The sequence below is a fragment of the Sphaerodactylus townsendi genome, linkage group LG07, assembly GCF_021028975.2.
Source record: "Sphaerodactylus townsendi isolate TG3544 linkage group LG07, MPM_Stown_v2.3, whole genome shotgun sequence".
Classification (NCBI taxonomy): domain Eukaryota; kingdom Metazoa; phylum Chordata; class Lepidosauria; order Squamata; family Sphaerodactylidae; genus Sphaerodactylus; species Sphaerodactylus townsendi.
Window position 1 is genome coordinate 38,867,081 of NC_059431.1, and position 12,053 is coordinate 38,879,133.

General features: G+C 39.3%; 1 protein-coding gene across 3 annotated transcripts in view; it reads left to right on the forward strand.

The window, feature by feature from the left end:
• FAM151B (family with sequence similarity 151 member B) overlaps positions 1–12,053 on the forward strand; it is a 26,896-nt gene continuing 14,843 nt past the window's right edge. For all 3 annotated transcript variants that reach the window (XM_048504025.1, XM_048504024.1, XM_048504023.1), the window contains exons 1-4: positions 1–135; positions 8,177–8,302; positions 9,465–9,627; positions 11,055–11,266. In XM_048504025.1, coding sequence (XP_048359982.1) covers positions 117–135; positions 8,177–8,302; positions 9,465–9,627; positions 11,055–11,266 — 520 coding nt within the window. In that variant the 5' untranslated portion in view covers positions 1–116. The remainder of the gene's footprint in view (positions 136–8,176; positions 8,303–9,464; positions 9,628–11,054; positions 11,267–12,053) is intronic.

Here is a 12,053-nt window from a genome sequence, read left to right on the forward strand (position 1 = left end):
TCAAATCCCTTGGCGGAAGGATATGTTGCAGTCGCCAACTGCTTTCGCTGTGGCTCACTAACAGCGGCTGTTGCCGACTGCATCGAGTCAGACCTTGACCCTCCGGCATCTCGACCATGACTGGGGTCGAGCAGGGTAAGAGCTGTTCCCCGCCCCTCCTCACAGAGAGTGTGCGGCGAAGGGAGGAGAGACGAAGCTGTGTCCCTCCGCCACTTCGTACGGTTGGAAGGGGCGGCTTAAAAGAGATTTAGCCGCGGAGGTCGTTTTCTTCGTTGGTCCTTCTGAAAGAGGGGAGGGAATTTCATTCAAAAAGAAGGAGAGAAAAGACAGTCTCGTTTGGCTGGTCTATTTGTTTGTTCCGTATTTTAAAAGTGTCCGGTCGTGTCTATGCTCACAAAGCTGCACGCGCGTACTCAGAATATTTTTAATAGTGGACCAAACTCCCTGAAAAGGAAAAAAGATGCCTTTCGTGGGGTTTCCCTATTTTACAGGGGGTTTTCCCCTCCTGCACAACCGCAGCACTCGTTAGGCTAGTCTATATGAAACATGTCGGCTGAAGCAGGTAGTAATTATCAGTACAGTAATTACAAGTACAGCCATTATATTTTTTCCCTACTTTTGCCGGGGACCTCAAGGCAACATATATGGCTTTTCCTGCTTTTTGAAATTCTCAGAATAATCCAGCCATTTAGGGAACTTGGCTTGCCAGGGCCACCCGACCAACTGAGTGATTGAACAGGAGATTGGCCTTATTTAACAAAATTTTATTCAGCCCTTTGTCCAAGAAGCTCAGAGGAGTCTCCATTGTTTTTTAGTCCTCCCAAGTTATCCTCACAAAAATGTTATAAAGTAGGTTAGGTTGGGTTGACAAAGGACGACTGATCCGCAGTAACCCATGGGCTTCATACTGTGGTTGGAATTTGAACCTGGGTCTCTCAGAACCTAGTCCAGTCATCTGATTGTTACTTGCACTGCAGCTTAATAATTTGACTAACTCCAACACACTATATGGGTAAGAAGGCTATAGTGTATGAATGTTGATGCCATCATAAAGATACTCTATTTTCGTGGCTTGGGATAAAGCATCTGCTTGGCATTCAGAAAGTCTTAGGTTTAACCCCTGGCACCTCCAGGCAAAATAATCTGCTAGTAGGTGATATGAAAGATCTTTAACCCCAGTTTGGAAATTCCTGGAGATTTAGGGGTGGAGCCTGTGGGGGACCTTCCTTAGAATGGTATATAATACCATAGAGTCCAGCCTCCAAAGCAACCTTTTTTTTCCCCGGGAACTGTAGGCTTAATTCCAAGATATCTCCAGACCCCATCTGGAGATTAGCAATCTTGCCCCTGCCTGGGGCCCTGGAGAGCTCATCTGGTCTATTTGCATTTATGCTGTAACATCTGAAATGGAGACTCACCAAAATATGACAATTAAACAAAATGCAGCTTTTTTACAGAAAAGTAGCCCTTGGGTGCTGTGTGGTTTCCGGGCTGTATGGCCGTGTTCTAGCAGCATTCTCTCCTGATGTTTCGCCTGCATCTGTGGCTGGCATCTTCAGAGGATCAAAGTAGCCCTTGCTTCATGCCATAGTTGAGATTTGAATCTGGGGATCTGGGGATCCTGGAACCTAGTCAAGTCACCTAACCACTACATTACCAGGTGTTTAATTGTTTGATTAACTTAAACACACTTTATATATCTGGTCAAATTGGCAACGTGCAAGTTTGCACTTCAGATGTTAACTGTAACAGATACATACACACAAAACATAAGAACTATCTTTAGAAATATAAAAGTCTCCTCAACTATATAGGTAGTCAGTGTTTTTATGTAGCCATGATGGTCTGTAGAAACATTTTTAAAACAAAGGTTTTCCACATTGTTTAATAATTTTTATTTAGACCAACCAAAATTTTGCAGAACAGTGCAAGTTTTGCATTTTCCAGAACTCTATATTAGGCTCAATAAATAAGGGGAAGGGAGGCAAAAGGAAACAAATTATTTCAGGGCACTGTGGAAATGCCCTGATGCTGCAGTTTGGAGTCTTTGAACTGAATGAAGGACGTGCTGCGGACCTAAAAAGTGTTTGAGCCATCTTGCTGAGATTATCAGAGGTTGCATCCATGTATCACTGAATATTGTGCTACATTTTGCTATAGCAAATATTCACAGCTGGATTGTTTTGTCTACACAGGAAAATTAAGTTGGGAATTATTGCTATTGTGTAGTGATAGCTCAGTTTCCAAAAAAGTGAACATGCAGCCAGAGGATGACACACACTGGAGTTATCTATTCCAGAGCATTATTTGCCCCAACCTTCCCTCATATGATTCCTTTCACAATCACTGTGTAAGTGGCATTGTTGTGCTTTGGGTTGAGGCAAAGTTGCAAGCACCACATCAGGCTGAAGATCACTAATATGCAATGCTAGATCTCTGATTAATTTGAAGAATCAGGCCTTGGCTTTAAGTTACTTTTCTCTAGAACTTCTATGTAGTATTTCCATTTTTTTCAAGAAATTTTGGCATGAGACTGCTGTTAGACATTGTTATTTAGGAAAATCATTAGCTTAGAACTAAAGAGAAGAAATCTGTCGGAGTATTTGAATTGAATTGAAACCTTTAATGGCATTAAAAATATAACATGCAATAGGCTTGAAGAATATAAAAATTAAGATAATTAAATAAAACAATATTTAAAAAGAAAGGATTAAAAGTTTTGTTAAGCGAAAAATTGGGAACATGTGATTACAACGACACACAGAAATCTGGCCATAGGTTCCAGTATTGAGCTGCTATCTAACAAAAACAGAGTTTGGGCAGCATCCACAATACTGTCTAGGCCAGACAAAAGGGTTTAAGTAAGTTTTTCTGCTCAGAGTCATAAAAAGGGCAGTGGTGAAGGTCGTGAACTGTTTCCTCCAATCCAAGGGTGCAACTGCAAGTTCTGTCAGTGGTTGCAATATGATTCTCTCTGCTGAATCTTATGGTGGAAGGAAGCACGTTGCATCTAGCCAGAGTAACAGCTCGTCGCAGTTTGGGATCAGTTAAAAGATTAAGATAGCTGGTTGTGATGGTAAACTGAGGGAGGATTCCCAGATGCATAGGGGAGCAAACTTCATTTACTTGGGCCATCAGTCTCTGTGGTCTTTGCTCACAAAGTCTCTTTTACTTTACAAAATGCTAACTCATTAGCAGTTAGCATAAGTAAAGAGTCCAGTGGCAAATCCAAATCTTGTAGTTTGGCGTTCAACCCGTTGAATGAATGAAGGTGAGAGCATGAGAAGTTAACCTAGAATCCTTGTTGTTATAGCAGATTTGTAGCAAAAACTTGAAGGTGAGACACCAAGCTCTGGTTTCCATCAAATGCTGGCCTGCTTCTAAGCACAAGACAGCATAGGGTACAGAATGGGGGATTCCAAAAATTCTGTATAGGAACTATGTTCCATGCTTGAATACATAATAGGATACCATAAAAGAGCTGCCAACAGATTTTGGCATTAAATATCTTTAAAGTTGCTGGAATATATCTATGTCCCTTGTTGTAGAAGAAGCGAAGGATAGCATTGCTGGTGGTTTTACTCAATTCTGTCGCTCTATTCCTATGTTGCGTCCAGTCGGCCTTATGATGGTAATTTTAATTAAGGCCTGAATATTTGAAAGTTTTTACTTGCTCCAAATGGTGGTTGTTGAGAGGCCATTTGAGGAGGCGCCACGAGTTTGAGAGAACTAAGACTTTGGATTTAGAATAGTTTAGGACTAAGTTGTTGTCGTTGCAGTAATCTTGGCAACACTTGAGAAGATGCATTAAACCTACTTGAGAATGTGAAAGTAGAACTGCATTGTCTGCGTAAAGTAAAACAGACATTCTAGAAGTCCCTAGAGATGGCTCATGAGCATCAAGAGCTAAAAGAGCAGCAGGCAAATCACTCAGAAATTAAGTAATGTTGGTTCGAGAACACACCCTTGTTTCACCCCTTTATTAGCTGCTATTGGAGAGTGAGGAGTATTTGATAAAGATGCTGTAGAGAAGGTGCTGACGAGCCATCTCTTGTGGGTCAGGATTTGGAAAGCACACATAACTCAGAGGCAAAATAATTGAATAAAATATTTTTAAAGGTTTATTGAGTACATTATTGCTATCAGGTGCAAATACTTGAAAGGGGGTTGTTGAAGTCCTAACCATTAAGGAAATACCCCGCAGCTGGGATGTGACCTTTAGCTAAAGCAGCTACAAACAAGTTGGGAGAAAACTAAAAAAGACAATTTCTTCACAGATGCTTTTATAGTTTTAGTTTTTATGTTGAAGGTTAACATATAATGTGCACACAAACCACTGACTTGCACTTCCAGAGTTTTTGATCTCAACAGTATTTTCTTTGTTAGTGGGGTTTTGCTTCCAAATACTTAAACTAGGGAATATGTATAGAAAACATTTTTAACAGTGAGACAGTAATTGGAATGTGGTAAAAACCCATTTCCACACACACACAAAAGACAGTGTGGTTGTTTGTTTTTCAAAGGAAGCCAAATGTGTATGCCTCCATGTCAGAGAGGTCCTGGTTCTCCTTTAAGACTAGAGAATCATATTTAAGCACCGACTACGTCAAAAACATTATCCTTTGCAATGTGAAACAGCATGGATAAAAGAGCATTTTTAGTGCTTCAGACGGCTATCAGCATCACTTTCGTTTTCTTACAGTTGCGTCTGCCATTTTGTTTCCTGTTCCCGGCCATCTAGAACACTGTAAATGCTCTTTTATCAAAGGGCTATGTTTAACATCGCAAAGGAGAATCGTTTTGATGAAGCTGGCGCTTAAATGTGGTTCTCTAGCCTTAAAAGAAGGGCGGGGGAGGCAAGCACTAGGACCCCAGCAGAGCATTACTCCACAGAAAGGTCCATGAAGATGGGACATATTAATTCACACATCTCCTGTCTTCTTTTTGTGGAAAAAGGTATAGTTGATTTCATTTTGGTAACACTAAAAATCTAGAATAATCTGTTTAAAATAAAGGGAAGGAGCAAACGAGAGATAGGGTTTGTAAGAACATCCCACACAAGATGAATGCTGTACACTTGAATGTCAATATGACAGAGCTTATTATTCATTTTTTTCCTTAAGGCTTGGAGGCCAATCAACACTGGAATTAAATTGCACATATCTGTTTGGTGTATTTGTACAAACAGTGATTCAACACTATCAGCAATCTCCTGATCATGGAAAGGGCAGCGATAGCGTTGCTGTAGGGACATATCTATGTTGGTATTAAGACTGTAGTGTTGTTTTTGAGAAAGAACTTCTTCCTGCTTGAGTGGATTGGCTGCATGCCTCTCAAGAAATGAAAAATTGCATGCCTTCACAAAAATGTCACAGTGATAGAAGTAGGAAAATTGTGCTGTGGGGCCAGGGCGGCTCTCTGGTCCTACACAGCTGAGTTAGTTTTAAGAAAAACTTAAAGTTTGAAATAAAGCAAAATACATCTGACATTAGAAAACAGACAGTTTTACTTAGCAGAATATAGATCAGTTTACAGAATGTGAACTCTCCCAAGGAAGAGACACGCCCTTAGTGCCCTCGAGTGATAGACACAGAATTTAGAACGTTACAGAATACAGATAAGTTACAGAAGGTAACCTTCCCGAAGGAGAGGCACGCCCCAATACAATGTTTAGAATGTTACAGGAGATTGCCCTCTCCTGGGTGACTCTCGACGGAGGCACGCCCAGTATAGGAAAACCTGAGTTTTTGTAGATGCAAAGACGTCACACAGTCCTCCCCTTTTGTTCCACGTATTATGATTCATATACCTTTAAAATCTTATTGGTCAGAACTGTCTTTGGTCACAATAAGACAACCTCTTATTCTACGTCAAACGCTACATGCTGTTTGTGCGTGCTTTCTCTCTGTGCATATACAAAGAACTGCCATAAAAGCTAGCTCACTGTCTTCAAGAAAAACCCGTTTTGCTAGGTTTCTCTCAGAGAGAGCTATCCCTAAGGCAATGCAGCATTCCATTGGCTCATAAAACTTTCCTTCTCTCCCAACATGAAATGATTCTAACAATTCCCCAGTTTGAAATGTTAAAACATGATTCTAAGACTTATACAATGATTCTAACACAATAGGATTATAGTAAAATACTAATACATGTGAATCACTTATCATTTATGTGTTCATTTAACTATATAGAAAAACACTTTGTAATTTAACTAATCACATTCATTTCTAACCCAAAAACAAGGTAATAAAATTGCATCTGTCTTCTGTCACGTAGGCCCTCAGTGCCAAGATGTCAAAGATGTTATCTTGCTGGCCTGCATAGCTGGTAACATTCCTTTGACCTGTTTCAAAACTGCAGACTTGCTGGTCACTATACAGAAGCTCCATTTTGATTCTTTGCAAATCTTTGGTTCATTTGGATTTCCCATAATTCTTGATTAAACAAATTTATACACATTCTGGCCTGTTCCCACAGTGCCATGTTGCACATACAATGTAATAAGCACAAACTGTTCAACACAGCAGGCACAATTATGTTAGATGCCCTAAATAAGAGGAAAATCACATTTCCCCATAAACAAGCATTGTAATTTATCGTGGGGAAATGCACAAACCTTTCAGTAGAAGTCCAAAACCCAGCTAAGAGATTTTGATCTCATGTTAACCACAGGATACTTGTTTATCTGCAATTAGTGCACTAAATGTACATGAAGAGTTCTGAAAAAATATACTGCTTCCTGTCATCCTTGTCAAATTTATGGTCTGCTAAAAAACACATTTGTTCTTCCATTTGAATCAATAAACATACATGTTACTAGTTTTAAACAATTAAAATTGGAATAGGATATGTGATAAGTTGGCATATGTGAACTGGTAAACTATGCATAACATAATTTTTACTCTGTTGAATTATGATTTTATGCTGTAGTAGTAGTGAGTAAGCACTTATATTGGGTTCTCCAGGTGTACGTTTAAACCAGTGATTCCCAACCAGGGTTCCGTGGTACCCTGGGGTGCCATGAGCATGTCCCAGGGGTACCATGACAATGCTACCGCCCCCCCCCCTTGAATCAAATGGATTTTGAAGGGGGGGGGGTTGGAAGGCTGATGGGCTCCCTTTAAACAACACTGAAAAACAGCATTGTTTTATTTGCCTAATTTTGGCGTGGATTGGGGGGGTAGATTTAAAGGAAGCTCTCCCTTTAAATCCCCCCAATCCACGCCAAATTTAGGCAAACAAACTACGGGGCTGTCAATACTGCTTTCCCTCCCCTCCCCTCGCTTGCCATTCCCCACACCTACACGCTAAAAACGGAAAAAAACCCTAAAAATGCAAAAAAAACCAACAACAAACAAACCTCAAGAGTACCCTGAGGTTTGAAGAGTGAGGTCAAGGGTACCATGACGTTGAAAAGGTTGGGAAACACTGGTTTAAACAGATACCTACTGGAAACAACTGTTTAGTCTACATAGCAACTACTGCGATATTAATTTACTTTGCTCAAATTCTCTCTTAAATCAGTGATATTTCCAGCTAAATTTGTTTTTTGTTCAGTCAGTAGTTACTCAGGCATAGTTCTCACAAACAATGGATGGGATAGTAAACCTGTAACTGGTCTGTATCACTCCAAATGACAGGTAAGAGATCCCATGTTGTAATGTTCTTCCATTAAAAAATCCTATATGCAGAAGACTAGTATGTCAGGAGAAAATAGACATTAATCCTTCTTTCTGACATTTAGCCTTCTATGTGCAGAGATTTTTTAAAAATAGGTCATTCAGTCATGTGAATCTTCACCTGCAGTCTAAAGTACTATGGGCTGACACATTCAGTAGTTCATCTGCTATTCATGAGCACTAGAACTAGTTTTCAGTAACATTCTAGGTAGTTACTCCAATCTAAACTCACTGAAATAAAATAATAATTCCCTGGGTCAGATTTTTTAATTTAATTAACTCATTTGTATGATTGGGATACTTAGATTCTGCTTTTCATTTTTTGTTTCAGATTTCATCATTATGTAAATAGCACTTTCATTTCAGAGAAGGGGTTGTTGCAATTTTATATACAGTACTAGTATACTCCAATCTCACAATATGTATAAACGTGGTTTAATAAGCAGTTCCAATCTCCCTTTCATGAATATTTATCCACACTAATGTTCTCAATGCAGGCTCTTGGAGTGAAAATATATTGGATTATTTTCTGAATACTAAGCAAATTAAAACGAGAGATGGAGCTGAAATCCTGTGGTATCATGCAGCGAACAATAAATTGCAAATGACTGAGGCAATAGAAAGTGAGTATTTATTGGAAAGTTTATCTGAAAATATATGAATGGTAAAGGATTTATTTTAATTGAAAATCATAGTACAAAAGCAGTTATTGCAGACATTTTGAGGCACAGTAGCATTACAGTGGGTTTGTTGGAAGAACAGAGGCTGTTTTTGTAGTAATCAGATCATAAATATAAGTTACCTGGCATCCTGTTTTGTCATCAGAAAAAATACATTTCTAGTCTGTATGGTTAGAGACAGAACCCTGATGAAAATATTGTGTGCTAATATTTGTATGCTAAGCAACATTTTCCAAGGCCTTTGTAGCTAAGTGAAGCATGCTGCTGGAGTTCATCCAGATTTGAGGCATTGCATCACATGGAAAAGAGGCTCTGAAGCAGTTAGTTAAGAGCATCAAATTAGGGTCAAATCCCCACACATGCTATGGAAGTTCACTTGAGCTAGTCACATTCTCTAAGCCTAAAATACCTCATCTTCTGGGAGATGGAAATATTTGATTAATTGGGAAATGCCTGTACGTGTAATCCTGAACTGAAAGGAAAATTAAGGGGTCCTACCCTATAGTTCTGCAGCAGCTAAAATCATGGCAGCCAGCCAGCCAGTAACATGTATGGCTGCTAAACCCGACTGTGACATCAGACTAAATGATCCACTTGCTACTAAGCAACACACTTGTCTTGGGTTATGAATTCACTTGTAACAAACATGTTAGCAATCAGCAACTTCCATGTTGCTAGATCTAAAATTTGTTTCTTCATTCATTCAATCTGATTTTCTGTTTTTAAATGAGACAAAATTGTTGTTATCCCTTGAGAAACAGAATAGCAGAATGATTATTCACAATTGGACACATTGGCCATTATCCAGAGTTTTATTTTATTTATATCTTGCCTTTGTCCTCAATGGGCCTGCAAAGCAGCTTATAAGATTTTTCCTCTCCTCTATTTTATCTGCACAACAGCCCTGCAAGGTTGGTTAGGCTAAGAGTATGTGATTGGCCCAAGGTCACCCAGCAAGCTTTCATGGCAGACTGGGGTTCAAACCTGCATCTCCTACATCCTAATATGACACTCTAACCACTAAACGAATGCAATGCATTCCTTTCTATATAGCAAATATTATCTAGCCGTTTTTTCTTTCTTTCTCTTTTCTGTGTATGAACAGGTACAGCTCACATGATAGAGGCAGATGTCCTTCTTTGTGGAGAAGATGGCAGGGGTGAACCAATCATGGCTCATCCACCTGAAACCAACAGTGATAATACACTAGAGGAGTGGCTAAAAGAGGTTAAAAATACTAGCAAGGGTATCAAGCTTGATTTTAAAAGGTAAATGGGAAACCAATCAGAGATTTCCAATATAAATAACTACCTATCAATCCTGGGCTGGGAACATCATTTCCAGGTGTGTGGGGTCCCAGATTAGATCAGGAACACATCATCCACAAAAAAAGCTTTATCTTTACATCATTTTCCTAACTAGATATGGCCTTATTGGGGAAACATGTATTGAGAGCCAGTAGGATATAGTGGGCTAGGATTGGGATGATTCAGGTTCAAATGCCATGTCTGCCATGCAGCCATGCTCAATAACTTTGGGCCTGGTTTGCACTCTAAGCCTAATCTACCTTACAGGGTTGTTTTGAGGATAAAATGGAAAAGAGAATACTGTAATGTACTGTGGGTCCCTGCTGGGGAGAAAGGCAAGGTATAAACAAAGTAAATAAAATAAAAATACCACTTAAGTTTCCCCAGTGAAGCAAATAACAGCTTCCAGGGACATTGTAGATCAGGAACCAAGCATAAGGAGGGAAAGGCTTCAGCTGGCTTTCATGCATGCTTCAGTCCCAGCCCACATTCACCCCCCCCCCCCCCCCCCCGCCCGCTCCACTTTACATGCCTAGCAGTTAAGCTCCCAGCACTGAACTTGAGGCACGTGTCTGCTGAAAATTCATGGGCTCACTCCGTAGATTTGTAATGTGCGAACTGGCCCTATTATAACATTAAGTACTATCCTAAAATATTAAAATGCTTTTAACATGAGAAATTGTAAACATTATGTGGTACATTAGCAATAATTAATCTATATACCAGTGTTGTAAGGCATTTTAGGATGCAGTGGATTGCATCCAGACCATATTTTCCAGCTGTAGAATGAAAATAATCTGCTTTCTCCATCTCTTTCTGTAGGCTATTGATCTTCAACATGTTTACTTTCTGGAGGGTAAAAGATCCTGAAAGACAACATAAAAGGGGGGGGGGGGGTATCCTGCAATGCAAAAGGGAAATCAGTGGAAATTACCAATTCAATATGGATCCATCCTATAATAATAATTAAATATTTCAATAAAAATAACCTTTTTTAATAGTTCCAGTTGTTCCTGTAAGGTTCTTTCTAGTTTTTCTTGATTAAAAATCACAGAAACTTGGATCCTTGGGTTTAGCTGAATTTCCAGCTGAGTTTTATTAGAATATATAAAATTGCAGATTTTAAAACATGGCATAAGTCATGAAGCAGCCTGTTTTATCTTTAATAACATTCTGTTTAACATTTATTTTGCACTTCAGTATGTGTCACTTTTCAAGTCTTACATCATCAGTACGTATGTCCTATACTGGTCCTTAAAAGCTACTAGAGGCAGTGGTGCTCTGGGAATTATCTGAGAATCCTACCTTGTATAGAGAAGGAACATAACATATATTGTACGCTTCTTCCCATTTGGCTACAGTATGAATTTGGTTTCCTGTGTTTATAGTCTGGAATCTGTGAATCCTTCGATGAAGCTTCTTGAGAATATAAAACTCAACAAACCTGTTTGGATAAATGCAGACATTCTTCCTGGACCAAATGGAAGCAGTTGTACAGTAGATGCAAAGGGTTTTCTGGACACTGTTACATCATTTTTTCCAAATGTAACCTTATCACTGGGGTGGACAACTGGGTGGATTAATCTAAAATGCAATAAAGGTGAGAATGGTCTGCTAAACATTTAATTTTGCCAAATGTGTTTCACTTAAATTCCATCTGCTTGTGTTGATCAATATGTAGTTGTGGACTAGGGGGTGTGAATTCTAGTCCTATACTGTCAACCTTTTGTGGTAGACCTCAGAAGTTTCAGTTTCAACTCCTGGTTTGTCTAGTGAAAAAGGATATAACGATATGGGGGTGGGGGGAGTGCCTGTGGTACTCTCCACACTGTTTTCTCAAATTGAAATACTCCTGGGTGATTAAGAGGCAAAGGCCCCTCTACCTTCCCCCACACCACTATCTTGAGCAGAATTGGACCCCTGCAGGTCCTGTACTATGCAAACAGCACTGATCTCTGGGGAACCCTGACCCAACTAATTAACAACTTGTAATGTCTAAGCTTGAGCCTTAGACAGAAGAGTTCTACTGCTTCTTCATTAATTTCAATGAAGAAAGCTTTTCTCTGTGTAAAACACAATGAAAGGATCTTGGCGTTAACTTCATATTTTAATTGTATAAATATGTTTCAGGGATACTTCAGGTCTCTACTTAGTCTGGATTCCATACTTTTTAACTGTGATGCTGACACATGTTTGAGAGAGTCACAGAATAGATGAGCAGTGTATCTCCTTAAGTATTTTCTTCGCTAATTGCCTCCTCAAAATGGTTGTGTAAATCGATTATTAATATGTATTGTCGAAGGCTTTCACGGCCAGACCCACCACAACTAGTATTTTAAAAATATGTTGAAGAGTACAACTAGTTTAAAAATCCAAGCCCTTGTGTA